The following is a 20,739-nucleotide window of genomic DNA, read 5'->3' on the forward strand; positions in this document are numbered from 1 at the left end:
ACTAGTTTACATACACTTAGGTTGGAGTCATTAAAACTAGTTTACATACACTTAGGTTGGAGTCATTAACACTAGTTTACATACACTACATCCATCTACTTTGTGCATGACACAAGTGATTTTTCCAACAATTGTTTACAGACAATTATAATTCACTGTATCACAATTCAAGGGGGTCTGAAGTTTACATACACTAAGTTGACTGTGTCTTTAAACAACTTGGACAATTCCAGAAAATGATGTCATGGCTTTAGAAGGTAGGCAAATTGATATAATTTGAGTCTATTGCAGGTTTGTACCTGTGGATGTATTTCAAGGCCTACCTTCAAACTCAGTGCCTTTTTGCTTGACATCATGGGAAAATCAAAAGAAATCAGCCAAGACCTCAGAAAAATAATTGTAGACCTTCACAAGTCTGGTTCATCCTTGGGAGCAATTTCCAAACGCCTGAAGGTACCACATTCATCTGTACAAACAATAATACGCAAGTATAAACACCATGGGACCACGCAGCCGTCATACCGCTCAGGAAGGAGACCCGTTCTGTCTCCTAGGGATGAACGCCCTTTAGTGCGAAAAGTGAAAATCAATCCCAGAACAACAGCAAAGGACCTTGTGAAGATGCTGGAGGAAACAGATACAAAAGTATCTATATCCACAGTAAAATGAGTCCTATATCGACACAACCCGAAAGGCCGCTCAGCAAGGAAGAAGACACTGCTCCAAAACCGCCATGAAAAAGCCAGACTACGGTTTGCAACTGCACATGGGGACAAAGATTGTACTTTTTGAAGAAATGTCCTCTGGTCTGATGAAACAAAAATTGAATTGTTTGGCCATAATGACCATCGTTATGTTTGGAGGAAAAAGGGGTATGCTTGCAAGCTGAAGAACACCATCCCAACCGTGAAGCACGGGGGAGGCAGCATCATGTTGTGGGGGTGCTTTTCTGCAGGAAAGATTGGTGCACTTAACAAAATAGATGGCAGCATGAGGCAGGAACATTATGTGGATATATTGAAGCAACATCTCAAGACATCAGTCAGGAAGTTGAAGCTTGGTCTCAAATGGGTCTCCAAATGAACAATGACCCCAAGCATACTTCCAAAGTTGTGGCAAAATGGCTTAAGGACAACGACGTCAAGGTATTGGAGTGGCCATCACAAAGCCCTGACCTCATCCTATAGAACATTTGTGGGCAGAACTGAAAAAACGTGTGCGAGCAAGGAGGCCTACAAACCTGACTCAGTTACACCAGCTCTGTCAGGAGGAATGGGCCAAAATTCACCCAACTTATTGTGGGAAGCTTGTGGAAGGCTACCAGAAACATTTGACCCAAGTTATACAATTTAAAGGCAATGCTACCAAATACTAATTGAGTGTATGTAAACTTCTGACCCACTGGGAATGTGATGAAGGAAATAAAAGCTGAAATAAATCATTCTCTCTACTATTATTCTGACATTTCACATTCTTAAAATTAAGTGGTGATCCTAACTGACCTAAAACAGGGAATTTTTACTAGGATTAAATGTCAGGAATTGTGAAAAACGGAGACTAAATGTATTTGGCTAAGGTGTATGTAAACTTCCGACTTCAACTCTATCCACAGATATATACCCTACTAGTTTGAATAAAGTATATCTTCTCAGAGCCAGGATAAGTAATTTCTCCTGGAAAAAAACGTACTCTCATGTGGGATTGTTTGTGGCAAAAACGCATAAATCCTCAACGTCTGTTTCTAATATTCTGACTTCGCCTGTGCATACTATTTTGGTTTCAACAGCTTTTGACAAATGTTACCAGCCTCAGTTGCAGTGTGGAGGGGAGGAGATGAGAGGAAAGTTGGGGAGGAGGAGGAGAGAAGGAGAGGAGAGGGGAGGAGAGCAGGAGAGGGGAGTAGAGGAGAGAAGAGGAGTAGGAGTAGGAGAAGAAAGGAGGAGGAGAATGGAGAGGAGGAGAGGAGGAGGAGAGGAGAAGGAGAGAAGAGGAGAGGGGGAGAATGGAGAGGAGGAGTGGAGGAGAGGTGACTAGGAGAGGAGAGGAGGAGAGGAGGAGAATGGAGAGGAGAGGAGAGGAGGGGGAGAGGAGAAGGAGAGAAGAGGAGAGAAGAGGAGTAGAAGGAGTATGAGAAGAGAGGAGGAGAGGAGAAGGAGAGAAGAGGAGAAGGAGAGAAGAGGGGGAGAATTGAGAGGAGGAGTGGAGGAGAGGTGATTAGGAGAGGAGAGGAGGAGAGGAGGAGAATGGAGAGGATAGGAGAGGAGAGGAGGAGGAGAGGAGAAGGAGAGAAGAGGAGAGAAGAGGAGGAGGAGAGGAGGAGAATGGAGAGGAGGAGTGGAGGAGAGGTGATTAGGAGAGGAGAGGAGGAGAGGAGGAGAATGGAGAGGAGGAGAATGGAGAGGAGAGGAGGAGGAGAGAAGAGAAGAGGAGAGAAGAGGAGAAGAGGAGAATGGAGAGGAGAGGAGAGGAGGAGGAGAGGAGAAGGAGAGAAGAGGAGAGAAGAGGAGTAGTAGGAGAATATGAAGAGAGGAGGAGGAGAATGGAGAGGAGGAGAGGAGAAGGAGAGGAGAAGGAGAGAAGAGGAGAGGGGGAGAATGGAGAGGAGGAGTGGAGGAGAGGTGATTAGGAGAGGAGGAGAGGAGGAGAATGGAGAGGAGAGGAGAGGAGAGGAGAGGAGAGGAGAGGAGAGGAGAGGAGAGGAGAGGAGAGGAGAGGAGAGGAGAGGAGAGGAGAGGAGAGTAGAGAAGAGGAGAGAAGAGGAGAGGAGGAGAGGAGGAGAATGGAGAGGAGGAGTGGAGGAGAGGTGATTAGGAGAGGAGAGGAGGAGAGGAGGAGAATGGAGAGGAGAGGAGAGGAGGAGGAGAGGAGAGAAGAGGGGAGGAGAGGAGGAGAGGAGGAGAATGGAGAGGAGGAGTGGAGGAGAGGTGATTAGGAGAGGAGAGGAGTAGAGGAGAGGAGGAGAATGGAGAGGAGAGGAGAAGAGGAGAGGAGATGAGGAGAGTGGGGGAGAGGAGGAGGAGAGGAAGAAAGACTGGCATGCATCTCAAATGGTACCCTATTTCCTGTATAGTGCACTACTTTAGAACAGAGCCCTATTTCCTATATAGTGCACTACTTTTGCCCAGAGCCCTATTTCCTATATAGTGCACTACTTTAGACCAGAGCCCTGTTTCCTATATAGTGCACTACTTTAGACCAGAGCTCTATGTCCTATATAGTGCACTACTTTAGACCAGAGCTCTATTTCCTATATAGTGCACTACTTTTGCCCAGAGCCCTATTCCCTATATAGTGCACTACTTTTGCCCAGAGCCCTATTTCCTATATAGTGCACTACTTTTGCCCAGAGCCCTAATTCCTATATAGTGCACTACTTTTGCCCAGAGCCCTATTTCCTATATAGTGCACTACTTTTGCCCATGTTCAATATTGCTGGCCAAAAGTTATGCATCCAGTATAGCAAAAAAAAAAAAAATTCCTTTTGCCCCCAGTGTAGCTCCTATGTAAGACTCACCGTATACAAACAGGACATATTCAGCTCCACTAGTCCCCAGGTAGTTACTGGCCTCACAGCGATACGTTCCGTTGTCTGTCTTGTTGAGGGCGGTGATGGTGAGTTCCCTGCCCTCTACGATCATCCTCTCTATATCAGGCAGCTCCCCTCCATCTTTAGACCACAACACTGGCTCTGGTCTGGTGGAGAAAACACAACACAAGACATCACAACAGACACCACAGCATACACCGCAGCAGACACCACAACAGACACCCCAACTGGTACCACAACAGACACCACAGCACACACTGCAGCAGACACCACAACAGACACACCAACTGGCACCACAACAGACACCACAACAGACACACCAACTGGCACCACAACAGACACCACAGCATACACTGCAGCAGACACCACAACAGACACCACAACAGACACACCAACTGGCACCACAACAGACACCACAGCACACACTGCAGCAGACGCCACAACAGACACCCCAACTGGCACCACAACAGACGCCACAACAGACACCACAACAGACACCACAACAGACACCACAACTGGCACCACAACAGACACCACAACAGACACCACAACAGACACACCAACTGGCACCACAACAGACGCCACAACAGACACCACAACAGACACCACAACAGACACCACAACAGACACCCCAAATGGCACCACAACAGACACCACAACAGACACCGCAACAGACACCACAACAGACACACCAACTGGCACCACAACATACACTACCACATACACCACAACAGGCACCGCAACAGACACCACAACCGACACTGCAGCAGACAGACACCACAGCATACACTGCAGCAGACACCACAACATACACTACCACAACATACACCACAGCAGACACCACAACAGGCACCGCAACAGACACCCCAACTGGCACCACAGCAGACACCACAGCAGACACAACAACAGAGACAACAACAGATGCCACAACATACTCCGCGACAGACACAGCGACATACACTGAAACAGACACAACAGCAAACACCACAGCAAACACCGCGGCAGACACCACAGCAGACACCACAACAGACACCACAACAGACACCACAACAGACACCACAGCAAACACCGCAGCAGACACCACAACAGACACCACAACAGACACCACAACAGACACCACAGCAGACACCACAACAGACACCACAACAGACACCACAGCAGACACCACAACAGACACCACAGCAGACACCACAACAGACACCACAACAAACACCACAACAGACACCACAACAGACACCACAGCAGACACCACAACAGACACCACAACAGACACCACAACAGACACCACAACAGACACCACAACAGCAAACACCACAGCATACACCACAACAGACACCACAACAGACACTGCAGCAAACACCACAACAGACACAACAACAGACACCACAACAGACACCACAACAGACACCACAACAGACACCACAACAGACACCCCAAATGGCACCACAACAGACACCACAACAGACACCGCAACAGACACCACAACAGACACACCAACTGGCACCACAACATACACTACCACATACACCACAACAGGCACCGCAACAGACACCACAACCGACACTGCAGCAGACAGACACCACAGCATACACTGCAGCAGACACCACAACATACACTACCACAACATACACCACAGCAGACACCACAACAGGCACCGCAACAGACACCCCAACTGGCACCACAGCAGACACCACAGCAGACACAACAACAGAGACAACAACAGATGCCACAACATACTCCGCGACAGACACAGCGACATACACTGAAACAGACACAACAGCAAACACCACAGCAAACACCGCGGCAGACACCACAGCAGACACCACAACAGACACCACAACAGACACCACAACAGACACCACAGCAAACACCGCAGCAGACACCACAACAGACACCACAACAGACACCACAACAGACACCACAGCAGACACCACAACAGACACCACAACAGACACCACAGCAGACACCACAACAGACACCACAGACACCACAACAGACACCACAACAGACACCACAACAAACACCACAACAGACACCACAGCAGACACCACAACAGACACCACAACAGACACCACAACAGACACCACAACAGCAAACACCACAGCATACACCACAACAGACACCACAACAGACACTGCAGCAAACACCACAACAGACACAACAACAGACACCACAACAGACACCACAACAGACACCACAGCAGACAGACACCACTGCTGCCACAGTGTCTTGAGATATTTTTGTTAGAGGTTACTATGGAACGCTGAAGTATAATTACAAGAATTTCATAAGTGTCTGTCACGCCCTGGCCAAAGAGAGGCTTTTAATCTCTATTTTGGTTAGGCCAGGGTGTGACTAGGGTGGGCATTCTAGTTTATTTATTTCTATGTTTTCTGTTTCTATGTTTTGGCCGGGTATGATTCTCAATCAGGGACAGCTGTCGATTGTCATGATGTTGCCATCTTTGGATGTGGTGAGCCCCATCCCCCTCTTCCCGCCTCCCCCTTTTCTCCTTCAACTAGGCTGCTGTGGTCAGAGAGACGTCATAAATTCCTGAGGATCTCCTCATGGACACAGTATAGAGAGAGTAAATTTTCATAGAGAACAGGGGAATTTCTCCCACCTCACAGAACTTGAGGTCCGAACAAATTTCATGTTCCGGAGAAAGTATAGAAGATCGGTGAAGAATCCAGCTACGAACTGGTCCGTTTGGCACAACTTGGGGAAGCTCATGGGAGACGGTGTGGCCACATTACCATAACGCTGTTTATATAATAGCCTCAGATATGAGGTTTACATCTAATTGTTGTATAAGATGAATTAGTGAGTATGATACTGTTTACACAATTTTACAGTGTGATTTTGGACTGTTTAATGAAGGAAAACTCAAAAAGGGAATTGGAGTTAACTAAATCAGAGGACCGCCCCTGAGCCCAGTTAGGGTCAGACGTCCTGGGACAGGATATGCAATTCCGAATGAAACCCAACTTTGAGAAATTATCACCAGACCATGTTTTTCTCCATTAGGAGGAGACGAAGGTTGCAGACCATTGCTGAATCTTTTAACCATACCACGTGGTTAAACTCTTAGACTATCGATACCGACAGAATAAGAACAAGTCTTTGATATGAATTACTATTGTGCAGCTAGGAATTCGGTATCATTGAAGAACGACAACTGCCGAAACATCCATTCTATAACAAATGAATGAATGTCGCTCTGAACTATCCCCTCTAACCAAGACAGAGAGAGAGAGCGAGAGAGACAGAGAGACAGACAGACAAAACTCTCCATCAGAAACAAACTTTTCAACAAAGATCCCGATGACACACTGAGTGTAAATATATATATTGATTGTAATTGTTCCCGAATGAGTGAGCGTTCATGCGCAAAGGATTAGCATTTCAATTGTTAGAATTATCAACTTTGTAGTGTCTCATCTTAGTCGACTCCCACTTCCCTTTTAGCCCACGAGGGCACATTCCCCTATCATTTCTTGTAACCACATTTACCTTGTTTGTTTGTTTGTTGATGCATTTCTGTGAATTACTTAGTTAGTAATAAATAAATGATTTAAGACAATTGATATATGGGATGACTCATAGTGAAGACTGGGTTCGTGCAGATAACCAACAATTTACGACGTTTGGAATGAGACTAACATGAGGTAAAGTAAATAATTAATTAATTCAAAGACTAATTGATCAGATAAAATATCTGAAAGGTTATATTAGGAAATTATAACCTTGTAATCTGACTATTTTTCCTTGGTGCCCCGACTTCCTAGTTAATTATAGTTACATGATTAATCAGTTGATCGCGTAATACTAATTACAGAGAATCTTTGATAAAAACTATAAGTCTTTAATTTAATGATAGTAAAGACACGACACTATCGTTGTCTCTGATTGGGAATCATACTTAAGCAGCCTTTTTTTCCTTTTGTATTTGTGGGTGGTTGTCTTTGTTAGTGGCCTGGATAGCCCTCGTGAGCTTCACATTCGTTTTTGTTGTTTCTTGTTTTTGTTGGCGACATTCTAAATAAAAAGAAATGTCCGGTTTCCCCGACGTTCACGTTTGTGACAGTGTCAAAGGCTTTTATTGACAATTACATGAAGTTGATACAAAGAGTCAATATTTGCAGTGTTGACTCTTCTTTGTCAAGACCTCTGCAATCCGCCCTGGCATGCTGTCAATTAACTTCTGGGCCACATCCTGACTGATGGCAGCGCATTCTTGCATAATCAATGCTTGGAGTTTGTCAGAATTTGTGGGTTTTCGTTCGTCCACCCACCTCTTGAGGATTGACCACAAGTTGTCAAAGGGATTAAGGTCTGGGGAGTTTCTTGGCCATGGACCCAAAATGTCCATGTTTTGTTCCCCGTGCCACTTAGTTATCACTTTTGCCTTATGGCAAGGTGCTCCATCATGCTGGAAAAGGCATTGTTCGTCACCAAACTGTTCCTGGATGGTTGGGAGAAGTTGGATGGAGGATGTGTTGGTACCATTCTTTGTTCATGGCTGTGTTCTTAGGCATAATTGTGAGTGAGCCCACTCCCTTGGCTGAGAAGCAACCTCACACATGAATGGTCTCAGGATGCTTTACTGTTGGCATGACACAGGACTGATGGTAGCGCTCACCTTGTCTTCTCTGGACAAGCTTTTTTCCGGATGACCCAAACAATCGGAAAGGGGATTCATCAGAGAAAATGACTTTACCCCAGTCCTCAGCAGTACAATCCCTGTACCTTTTGCAGAATATTAGTCTGTCCTTGATGTTTTTCCTGGAGAGAAGTGGCTTCTTTGCTGTCATTCTTGACACCAGACCATCCTCCAAAAGTCTTCTCCTTACTGTGCGTGCAGATGCACTCACACCTGCTTGCTGCCATTCCTGAGCAAGCTCTGTACTGGTGGTGCCCCGATCCCACAGCTCAATCAACTTTAGGAGATGGTCCTGGCGCTTGCTGGACTTCCTTGGGTGCCCTGAAGCCTTCTTCACAACAATTGAACAGCTGTCCTTGAAGTTCTTGATGATCTGATAAATGGTTCATTTAGGTGCAATCTTACTGGCAGCAATATCGTTGCCCTTGAAGCCCTTTTTGTGCAAAGCAATGATGACAGCATGTGTTTCTTTGCAGGTAACCATGGATGACAGAGGAAGAACAATGATTCCAAGCACCACCCTCCTTTTGAAGCTTCCAGTCTGTTATTCGAACTCAATCAGCATGACAGGGTGATCTCCAGCCTTGTCCTCATCAACACGCACATCTGTGTTGAGAGAATCACTGACATGATGTCAGCTGGTCCTTTTGTGGCAGGACTGAAATGCAGTAGAAATGTTTTTTAGGGGATTCAGTTCATTTGCATGGCAAAGAGGGACTTTGCAATTAATTGCAATTCATCTGATCACAGACACTAGCACTACACATTTGACTTTCCAATAGATGTTGGAAAATTGCTGCTCTAACAGCCTCCAGTCTTCTGGGAAGGCTTTCCACTAGATGTTGGAACATTGCTGCTATAACAGACTCCAGTCTTCTGGGAAGGCTTTCCACTAGATGTTGGAACATTGCTGCTACAACAGCCTCCACTCGTCTGGGAAGGCTTTCCAATAGATGTAGGAACATTGCTGCTATAAAAGCCTCCACTCTTCTGGGAAGGCTTTCCACTAGATGTTGGAACATTGCTGCTATAACAGCCTCCACTCTTCTAGGAAGGCTTTCCACTAGATGTTGGAATATTGCTGCAGTGACTTGCTTCCATTTAGCCACAAGAGCATTAGTGAGGTCAGGCATGGATGTTTGGGCGATTATGCCTGGCTCGCAGTCAGCGTTCCAATTCATCCCAAAGGTATTCGATGGGGTTGAGCTCAGGGCTCTGTGCAGGCCAGTCAAGTTCTTCAAACACAGATCTTGACAAACCATTTCTGCTTTGTGCACTGGGGCATTGTCATGCTGAAACAGGAAAGGGGCCTTCCCCAAAAGTTGGAAGCACAGAATCGTCTAGAATGTCATTCTATGCTGTAGCGTTAGGGTTGGTCTTCACTGGAACTAAGGGGCCCGAACCATGAAAATCAACCCCAGACCATTATTCCTCCTCAACCAAACGTTTTAAATCAAATCAAATTTTATTTGTCACATACACATGGTTAGCAGATGTTAAATGCGAGTGTAGCGAAATGCTTGTACTATTATGCAAGTATGCACTATTGTGCATACTTGGCACTATTATGCATTGGGGCAGGTAGCGTTCTCTTGGCATCCCGCCAAACCCAGATGTGTCCGCGTTTCCACACGATGCTTGGCATTGCGCATGGTGATGTTAGGCTTGTTAGCAGCTGCTCGGCCATGGAAACCCTCTCTTGGCATCCCGCCAAGCCCAGATGTGTCTGTCGGACTGCCAGATGCTTGGCATTGTGCATGGTGATGTTAGGCTTGTTTGCAGCTGTTCGGCCATGGAAACCCTCTCTTGGCATCCCGCCAAGCCCAGATGTGTCTGTCGGACTGCCAGATGCTTGGCATTGCGCATGGTGATGTTAGGCTTGTTTGCAGCTGCTCGGCCATGGAAACCCTCTCTTGGCATCCCGCCAAGCCCAGATGTGTCTGTCGGACTGCCAGATGCTTGGCATTGCGCATGGTGATGTTAGGCTTGTTTGCAGCTGCTCGGCCATGGAAACCCTCTCTTGGCATCCCGCCAAGCCCAGATGTGTCTGTCGGACTGCCAGATGCTTGGCATTGCACATGGTGATGTTAGGCTTGTGTGCCGCTGCTCGGGCCATGGAAACCCATTTCATGAAGCTTCCGACAAACAGTTATTGTGCTGAAGTTGCCTCCAAATGCAGTTTGGAACTTGGTACTGAGTGTTGCAACCGAGGACAGACTATTTTTATACGTTATACATTTCAGCTTGTGTGGCCTACCACTTCGCTGCTGAGCCGTTGTTGCTCCTAGACATTTCCACTTCACAATAACAGCATTTACAGTTGACCGGGGCAGCTGTAGCATGGCAGAAATTTTACCATTTGACTTGTTGGAAAGGTGGCATCCTTTAATGGTGCCACGTTGAAAGTCACTGAGCGCTTCAGTAAGGCCATTATACTGCTAATGTTGGTCTATGGAGATTGCATGGCTGTGTGGTCGATTGTATACACCTGTCAGCAACGTGTGTGGCTGAAATAGCCGAATCACCTAATTTGAAGGGGAGTTCACATACTTTTGTATATATAGTGTAGCTAGTAAAATCAGATTACATGTTAGAGGTCTATCAATAGGATATACTGTCTACATCCATTATTAAGTGATAGACCATGTACTTACAGTGGGTTCCCTTTGGAGACACACTCCAGTTTAAAGTACTGTCCTTCCTGAGGGATGATCACGGAGTGGGAAATCTCCACATGGGGTGCGTCTGGGACGAGAGACAAGAGACATTATGAAACATCATCCATACAAGTGACTGAAACATCCTGATCCTAGATCTGTGGTTGAGTTCATATCCAATTTAATTTAAATGGTAGGATCATCTGATCCTAGTTATTTTTGGATATGTTCCTCAGTTTTCAGAACTCACAATGGACCTCCAGGACCTCTGTGACCTGGTAAGGGTTGGAAGAAAGAGACACGTGCTCCACACTGCAGGTATAGGCCACCCCGTCATCACTCTGATCCACCTGCAGCTGCAGAGTGCTCTTCACTGTGAATGACTTCCCTGTGGCGTTGACCTCCTTAGTGCCTGTTAGATAGAAACACATAGACATTCTATTATTCTATTCAGGAACTCTATTACATTCTATTATTCTATTCAGGAACTCTATTACATTCTATTATTCTATTCAGGAACTCTATTACATTCTATTATTCTATTCAGGTACTCTATTACATTCTATTATTCTATTCAGGAACTCTATTACATTCTATTATTCTATTCAGGAACTCAATTACATTATATTATTCATTTACATTTACATTTAAGTCATTTACATTATAGAGCGACTTATTCATTTATTCAGGAACTCTATTACATTCTATTACTCTATTCAGGAACTCTATTACGTTCTATTATTCTATTCAGGAACTCTATTACATTCTATTATTCTATTCAGGTACTCTATTACATTCTATTATTCTATTCAGGAACTCTATTACATTCTATTATTCTATTCAGGAACTCTATTACATTCTATTATTCTATTCAGGAACTCTATTACATTCTATTATTCTATTCAGGAACTCTATTACATTCTATTACTCTATTCAGGAACTCTATTACATTATATTATTCTATTCAGGAACTCTATTACATTCTATTACTCTATTCAGGAACAGCGTACGAGTTAAAAACCTACAGGAGGGTATCTCTCCAGGAACAGGTTCGGAATATAAATGTGGAATCCTCCCCATCCTCCTTTCATCCCTTTACTGTGAAATCCTCCCCTCTCCTCCATTTGTTTTAGGATAATCTTCCCTTTCTCATTCTCCCACTTGTCTCCAAGACCCATTCCATCCCCGAAACTTTTTCTCTTCGTCCCCCAGAAACAAGATTGATTTGTTTTGTATCTTCTATTTTCCTCGGGTCTCTGATGTCTTCTCTGTTTAGATAAGTGGCTCTTAACTTGAAACCTGTATTGAGCCAGGAGTCAGAGAGGAGGCAGGCAGAGTGTTTACGTGTGAGCTAGTGGGTCGGAGCATTGGCCTCTGTCTGTCTGTCTGTCTGTCTGTCTGTCTGTCTGTCTGTCTGTCTGTCTGTCTGTCTGTCTGTCTGTCTGTCTGTCTGTCTGTCTGTCTGTCTGTCTGTCTGTCTGTCTGTCTGTCTGTCTGTCTGTCTGTCTGTCTGTCTGTCTGGCTGTCTGTCTGTCGATATCTTGTCAAAGACTAGTGCGTGCTTCTGTGTGTGCATGCGTGAAAGGTAGTATCACCTCTCCAGACATCTTCATTTCGCTGCCTCTATGGTTCGTCCAATTCAGTTTAGTTTATTTTATTTTATTTTTATTTCAACCAGACAATATAACAGACAACTGCTATTTCTGTGAGTCTATGTACATTTTCATACCATGATATTGGTGTGATCTAATACTAACACGTGTTCAGATTGTTTGTGGTTCAAAACGCTTGACAGTTTTACAGCAAACAAATCTCCACTACTATTGACTCTATTCCAATATGGGCCTTAAACCTTTTAATACAGCCATTTCTCCAAATGGCTGAAGGTTGTAGCGATGTGCACTCAGGGTAGACAATAATCCATCAAAATAGCCTGTTATGAAAAGCCAAATTAAAAATAAAATGATATATACAATTTAAAATATTTTTTTGTTATCTAATATTTATTTTCAATGATTCTGGTAGTTTTTAATTTTTTAAATTTTTTATTTATTTATTTATTTCACCTTTATTTAACCAGGTGGGCAAGTTGAGAACAAGTTCTCATTTACAATTGCAACCTGGCCAAGATAAAGCAAAGCAGTTCGACAGGTACAACAACACAGAGTTACACATGGAGTAAAACAAACATACAGTCAATAATACAGTAGAAAAATAAGTCTATATACAATGTGAGCAGATGAGGTGAGATAAGGGAGGTAAAGGCAAAAAAAGGCCATGGGGGGTGATGTAAATACAATATAGCAATGCTATAATGCTCAGAATGTACTACTTTCCCCTTTGTTGAAATCACACTCAAATCACATCACGTGTCTGTTATTTGGCATTAACATCTAGCCCGCTAGCTATTCATTCAATAGTTTAACAAGATAATGTGCTAGGTTAGCTTGTTTCTTTAATACAACTGAGTGTGCCTGAGCGTGACTGAGCGTGACTGAGTGTGACTGAGCGTGACTGAGCGTGACTGAGTGTGATAGAGTGAGACTGAGGGTGACTGAGTGTACCTGAGTGTGACTGAGTGTAACTGAGTGTGACTGAGTGTGACTGAGTGAGACTGAGCGTGACTGAGCGTGATAGAGTGTGACTGAGCGTGACTGAGTGCAACTGAGTGTGACTGAGCGTGACTGAGCGTGACTGAGTGTGACTGAGCGTGACTGAGCGTGATAGAGTGTGACTGAGCGTGACTGAGTGCAACTGAGTGTGACTGAGCGTGACTGAGCGTGACTGAGTGTGACTGAGCGTGACTGAGTGTGATAGAGTGAGACTGAGGGTGACTGAGTGTACCTGAGTGTGACTGAGTGTAACTGAGTGTGACTCATTGTGACTGAGTGCAAATGAGTGTGACTGAGCGTGACTGAGTGTGATTGAGCGTGACTGAGTGTGACTGAGCATGACTGAGTGCAACTGAGTGTGCCTGAGCGTGACTGAGCGTGACTGAGTGTGACTGAGCGTGACTGAGTGTGATAGAGTGAGACTGAGGGTGACTGAGTGTGACTGAGTGTGACTGAGTGTAACTGAGTATGACTGAGTGTGACTGAGTGAGACTGAGCGTGACTGAGCGTGATAGAGTGAGACTGAGTGTAACTGAGTGTGACTGAGTGTGCCTGGGCGTGACTGAGTGTGACTGAGTGTGATAGAGTGAGACTGAGTGTGACTGAGTGTGACTGAGCGTGACTGAGTGCAACTGAGTGCGACTGAGCGTGACTGAGTGTGATTGAGCGTGACTGAGTGTGACTGAGCATGACTGAGTGTGACTGAGCGTGACTGAGTGTGATAGAGTGAGACTGAGGGTGACTGAGTGTGACTGAGTGTGACTGAGTGTAACTGAGTGTGACTGATTGTGACTGAGCGTGACTGAGCGTGACTGAGCGTGACTGAGTGTGATTGAGCGTGACTGAGTGTGACTGAGCATGACTGAGTGCAACTGAGTGTGACTGATTGTGACTGAGCGTGACTGAGCGTGACTGAGTGTGCTACTTCAAAGTGTTTATATATTGGTATTTAGGGCCACCTATCGGTTGTGCCCACGGAAAACCATGGATCTGTTAAATATGTTAAATGTTGAATCTGTTATATGGTGAACTGGTGCTGTCTGTTATATGGTGAACTGGTGCTGTCTGGTATATGGTGAACTGGTTCTGTCTGTTATATGGTGAACTGGTGCTGTCTGTTATATGGTGAACTGGTTCTGTCTGTTATATGGTGAACTGGTGCTGTCTGTTATATGGTGAACTGGTGCTGTCTGGTATATGGTGAACTGGTGCTATCTGTTATGTGGTGAACTGGTGCTGTCTGTTATATGGTGAACTGGTGCTGTCTGTTATATGGTGAGCTGGTTCTGTCTGTTATATGGTGAACTGGTGCTATCTGGTATATGGTGAACTGGTGCTGTCTGTTATGTGGTGAACTGGTGCTATCTGTTATATGGTGAACTGGTGCTATCTGTTATGTGGTGAACTGGTGCTGTCTGGTGCTATCTGTTATGTGGTGAACTGGTGCTGTCTGTTATATGGTGAACTGGTGCTGTCTGTTATATGGTGAACTGGTGCTGTCTGTTATATGGTGAACTGGTGCTGTCTGTTATATGGTGAACTGGTGCTGTCTGGTATATGGTGAACTGGTGCTATCTGTTATGTGGTGAACTGGTGCTATCTGTTATATGGTGAACTGGTGCTATCTGTTATGTGGTGAACTGGTGCTATCTGTTATATGGTGAACTGGTGCTGTCTGTTATATGGTGAACTGGTGCTGTCTGGTATATGGTGAACTGGTGCTATCTGTTATATGGTGAGCTGGTTCTGTCTGTTATATGGTGAACTGGTGCTGTCTGTTATATGGTGAACTGGTGCTGTCTGTTATATGGTGAACTGGTGCTGTCTGGTGCTATCTGGTATATGGTGAACTGGTGCTGTCTGTTATATGGTGAACTGGTGCTGTCTGTTATATGGTGAACTGGTGCTGTCTGGTATATGGTGAACTGGTGCTATCTGGTATATGGTGAACTGGTGCTGTCTGGTATATAGTGAACTGGTGCTGTCTGTTATATGGTGAACTGGTGCTATCTGGTATATGGTGAACTGGTGCTGTCTGGTGCTATCTGTTATATGGTGAACTGGTGCTATCTGTTATATGGTGAACTGGTGCTATCTGTTATGTGGTGAACTGGTGCTATCTGTTATATGGTGAACTGGTGCTATCTGTTATATGGTGAACTGGTGCTATCTGTTATGTGGTGAACTGGTGCTATCTGTTATATGGTGAACTGGTGCTGTCTGGTGCTATCTGTTATGTGGTGAACTGGTGCTGTCTGTTATATGGTGAACTGGTGCTGTCTGTTATATGGTGAACTGGTGCTGTCTGTTATATGGTGAACTGGTGCTGTCTGTTATATGGTGAACTGGTGCTGTCTGGTATATGGTGAACTGGTGCTATCTGTTATGTGGTGAACTGGTGCTATCTGTTATATGGTGAACTGGTGCTATCTGTTATGTGGTGAACTGGTGCTATCTGTTATATGGTGAACTGGTGCTGTCTGTTATATGGTGAACTGGTGCTGTCTGGTATATGGTGAACTGGTGCTGTCTGTTATATGGTGAACTGGTGCTGTCTGGTGCTATCTGGTATATGGTGAACTGGTGCTGTCTGTTATATGGTGAACTGGTGCTGTCTGTTATATGGTGAACTGGTGCTGTCTGGTATATGGTGAACTGGTGCTATCTGGTATATGGTGAACTGGTGCTGTCTGGTATATAGTGAACTGGTGCTGTCTGTTATATGGTGAACTGGTGCTATCTGGTATATGGTGAACTGGTGCTGTCTGGTATATAGTGAACTGGTGCTGTCTGGTATATAGTGAACTGGTGCTGTCTGTTATATGGTGAACTGGTGCTGTCTGGTATATAGTGAACTGGTGCTGTCTGTTATATGGTGAACTGGTGCTGTCTGGTATATAGTGAACTGGTGCTGTCTGTTATATGGTGAACTGGTGCTGTTGTCACGCCTTGGTCATTGTATTTTGTGTTTTTGTTATATGTTTGGGTAGGCCAGGGTGTGACATGGGATTATATGTTGTATTTCATATTGGGGTTTGTATTAATTGGGAGTGTGTATTATTAGGGGTGTGTCTAGTTAGGCTTGGCTGCCTGAGGCGATTCCAATTTGGAGTCAGCTGATTCTCGTTGTCTCGGATTGGGAACCGTATTTAGGCAGCCTGAGTGCGCGTTGTATTTCGTGGGTGATTGTACCTGTCTCTGTGTTAGTCACCAGATAGGCTGTAATTAGTTTCTCTCGTTTGTTGTTTTCGTATTTTCAGTTATTTCATGTACCGCTATTTTCTTCATTAAAAGTCATGAGTAACGTACACGCTGCATTTCGGTCTGACTTTCTCCAAACAACAGACGAACTACATTACAGCTGTCTGGTATATGGTGAACTGGTGCTATCTGTTATATGGTGAACTGGTGCTGTCTGTTATATGGTGAACTGGTGCTGTCTGGTGCTGTCTGTTATATGGTGAACTGGTGCTGTCTGGTGCTGTCTGTTATATGGTGAGCTGGTGCTGTCTGTTATATGGTGAACTGGTGCTGTCTGTTATATGGTGAACTGGTGCTGTCTGTTATATGGTGAGCTGGTGCTGTCTGTTATATGGTGAGCTGGTGCTATCTGTTATATGGCGAACTGGTGCTGTCTGTTATATGGTGAGCTGGTTCTGTCTGTTATATGGTGAACTGGTGCTGTCTGTTATATGGTGAGCTGGTGCTGTCTGTTATATGGTGAGCTGGTGCTGTCTGTTATATGGTGAGCTGGTGCTTCATCAAGGTTTATTTGTGAGTAAACCTCGGTTGGATACTAACCGGTGTCTACCTAGCCACCAATCTCACTGCACGTCACTTTAACTATGGCATTATGACTTCATATCCATGGAGAGTTGCAATACAGTGAAAAACTGCTTTGTTTTCCAACTCATCAGACAACCTACTGAGGAAGCATCAGATAACATGAGTCAAAGGCTCTTGTCTGTCTCTCGTGTAGAATAGAGGGATCTGATAGGAGATGAGAAAGCCTCCATCACTCTTCCAGCCTCTCTCCCCCTCTCCCCTCTCTCCCTGTCTCCCTTCTCTCCTCCTCTACCCCGTCACATCTCTATCCTCTCCCCCTCTCCCCTCTCTCCCCTCTCTCTCCCTCTCTTCCCCTCTCTTCCTCTCTAGCCTCTCCCCTCTCTTCTTCTCTACACTCTCTCCCCGTCACATCTCTCCCTCTCTTCCCCTCTCTCCCCCTCTACTTTCTCTCCCAGTCACATCTCTCCCAACATCTCCCCCTCTCCCTGTCACATCTCTCTCTCTCTCTCCCCACTATACCCTCTCTCCCCATCAGATCTCTCTCCCTCTCCCCTCTCCCTCCACCTCTATCCCCTCTCCCTCTCCCTCCACCTCTATCCCCTCTACGCTCTCTCCCCATCAGATCTCTCTCCCCTCTCTCCCCCTCTTCCTCTCTACCCTCTCTTCCTCTCTACCCTCTCTCCCCATCAGATCTCTCTCCCCTCGCTCCCCCTCTTCCTCTCTACCCTCTCTCCCCATCAGATCTCTCTCCCCTCTCTCCCCCTCTACCTCTCTACCCTCTCTTCCCATCAGATCTCTCTCCCCTCTCTCCCCCTCTTCCTCTCTACCCCCTCTTCCTCTCTACCCTCTCTCCCCATCAGATCTCTCTCCCCTCTCTCCCCTTCTACCTCTCTACCCTCTCTCCCCATCAGATCTCTCTCCCCTCGCTCCCCCTCTACCTCTCTACCCTCTCTCCCCATCAGATCTCTCTCCCTCTCCCCTCTCTACCCTCTCTCCCCATCAGATCTCTCTCCCCTCTCTCCCCTCTTCCTCTCTACCCCCTCTTCCTCTCTACCCTCTCTCCCCATCAGATCTCTCTCCCCTCTCTCCCCTTCTACCTCTCTACCCTCTCTCCCCATCAGATCTCTCTCCCCTCGCTCCCCCTCTACTACTCTCTACCCTCTCTCCCCATCAGATCTCTCTTCCTCTCCCCTCTCTACCCTCTCTCCCCATCAGATCTCTCTCCCCTCTCTCCCCCTCTTCCTCTCTACCCCTCTTCCTCTCTACCCTCTCTCCCCATCAGATCTCTCTCCCCTCTCTCCCCTTCTACCTCTCTACCCTCTCTCCCCATCAGATCTCTCTCCCCTCGCTCCCCCTCTATCCCCTCTACCCTCTCTCCACTCCCTCCCCAACTTGCCTGCAGCATCAACCCAGCTGTCAGTCTGTGTCCTGGTATATAGTGCTGCCAGCATCTCAGAGAGCAAGGAGCACACAGACAGGCAGACCTGGGTTAAAAACAACATTATCTGGATTGAGCCCTTTCATGAGAGACAGAGAGTAATGTATTTTAACCTGAGAGACAGAGAGTAATGTATTTTAACCTGAGAGACAGAGAGTAATGTATTTTAACCTGAGAGACAGAGAGTAATGTATTTTAACCTGAGAGACAGAGAGTAATGTATTTTAACCTGAGAGACAGAGAGTAATGTATTTTAACCTAAGAGACAGAGAGTAATGTATTTTAACCTGAGAGACAGAGAGTAATGTATTTTAACCTAAGAGACAGAGAGTAATGTATTTTAACCTGAGGGACAGAGCGTAATGTATTATAACCTGAGAGACAGAGAGTAATGTATTTTAACCTGAGGGACAGAGAGTAATGTATTTTAACCTGAGAGACAGAGAGTAATGTATTTTAACCTGAGAGACAGAGAGTAATGTATTTTAACCTGAGGGACAGAGAAGCAAAGAATCCTTTTACTGTGTGAACCGAAGCTGACTCAGTCATCAAAGTAGTACACTAGATAGGGAATAGGGTGCCATTTGGCTATGTGCCCTGGTTAAAAGTAGTGCACTAGATAGGGAATAGGGTGCCATTTGGCTATAGGCCCTGGTTAAAAGTAGTGCACTAGATAGGGAATAGGGTGCCATTTGGCTATGTGCCCTGGTTAAAAGTAGTGCACTAGATATAGGGAATAGGGTGCCATTTGGCTATGTGCCCTGGTTAAAAGTAGTGCACTAGATAGGGAATAGGGTGCCATTTGGCTATGTGCCATGGTTAAAAGTAGTGCACTAGATAGGGAATAGGGTGCCATTTGGCTATAGGCCCTGGTTAAAAGTAGTGCACTATATAGGGAATAGAGTGCCATTTGGGATGATGCATTAATTTAGTCCTGAGGTGCTGACCTGTTGCACCCTCGACAACCACTGGAATTATTATTATTGGACCATGCTGGTCATTTATGAACATTTGAACATCTTGGCCATGTTCTGTTATAATCTCCACCCGGCACAACCAGAAGAGGACTGGCGACCCCTCATAGCCTGGTTCCTCTCTAGGTTTATAATCTCTACCCGGCACAGCCAGAAGAGGACTGGCGACCCCTCATAGCCTGGTTCCTCTCTAGGTTTCCTCCTAGGTTCTGGCCTTTCTAGGGAGTTTTTTCTAGCCACAGTGCTTCTACACCTGCATTGCTTGCTATTTGGGGTTTTAGGCTGGGTTTCTGTACAGCACTTTGAGATATCAGCTGATGTAAGAAGGGCTTTATATATATACATTTGGTTGATTGATTGATTAGATCTCTAAGCTGGATGCAAAGGGACCAAAAACAACCAGAAAAGCTGTGTGTGTGTGTGTGTGTGTGTGTGTGTGTGTGTGTGTGTGTGTGTGTGTGTGTGTGTGTGTGTGTGTGTGTGTGTGTGTGTGTGTGTGTGTGTGTGTGTGTGTGTGTGTGTGTGTGTGTGTGTGTGTGTGTGTGTGTGCCTGTGTGCCTGTGTGCCTGTGTGTCTGTTTGTGTGTGTGTGCGTGTGTGTGCCTGTGTGTCTGTTTGTGTGTACGTGTGTGTGCGCGCGTGTGTTTATGTGTGTGTGTGCACGTGTCTGTGTGCGTGTGTGTGTGTGTGTGCACGTGTCTGTGTGTCTGTGTGTGTGAGTGTGTGAGTGTGTGAGTGTGTGAGTGTGTGAGTGTGTGAGTGTGTGAGTGTGTGAGTGTGTGAGTGTGTGAGTGTGTGCATGCACCTGCAATTTTGTAAAATAATCTATTTCCCTAAACAGACCTCAAAACATTTGACTAAATGCACATTGCATCTGTTGTTTATGCATCACAACTAAACAGTAAATAACACACACAGATAAACCGGCTGCATAAACAAATAGACATTTGGAATTGGAACACGGTATGCATTTAATATAGATTGGAGGGGGAAACTAAAGCAATAGAGCATGACACAAATGTGTCTGTTTTCTTATTACACCTGCTGTTACCGTAGCAACACT

General features: G+C 45.5%; 1 protein-coding gene across 2 annotated transcripts in view; it reads right to left on the bottom strand.

Annotated features, from left to right (window-relative positions):
• Window positions 1-20,739, bottom strand: part of LOC123992477 (cell adhesion molecule 2-like) — a 563,359-nt gene that overhangs the window by 36,306 nt on the left and 506,314 nt on the right. For both annotated transcript variants that reach the window (XM_046293642.1, XM_046293641.1), the window contains 3 exons: window positions 11,118-11,279; window positions 10,865-10,955; window positions 3,515-3,693 (listed from right to left, as the gene is read on the bottom strand). In XM_046293642.1, the coding sequence (XP_046149598.1) occupies window positions 3,515-3,693; window positions 10,865-10,955; window positions 11,118-11,279 (432 nt within the window). The remainder of the gene's footprint in view (window positions 1-3,514; window positions 3,694-10,864; window positions 10,956-11,117; window positions 11,280-20,739) is intronic.

The sequence above is a fragment of the Oncorhynchus gorbuscha genome, linkage group LG13 (assembly GCF_021184085.1).
Source record: "Oncorhynchus gorbuscha isolate QuinsamMale2020 ecotype Even-year linkage group LG13, OgorEven_v1.0, whole genome shotgun sequence".
NCBI classification, from domain to species: domain Eukaryota; kingdom Metazoa; phylum Chordata; class Actinopteri; order Salmoniformes; family Salmonidae; genus Oncorhynchus; species Oncorhynchus gorbuscha.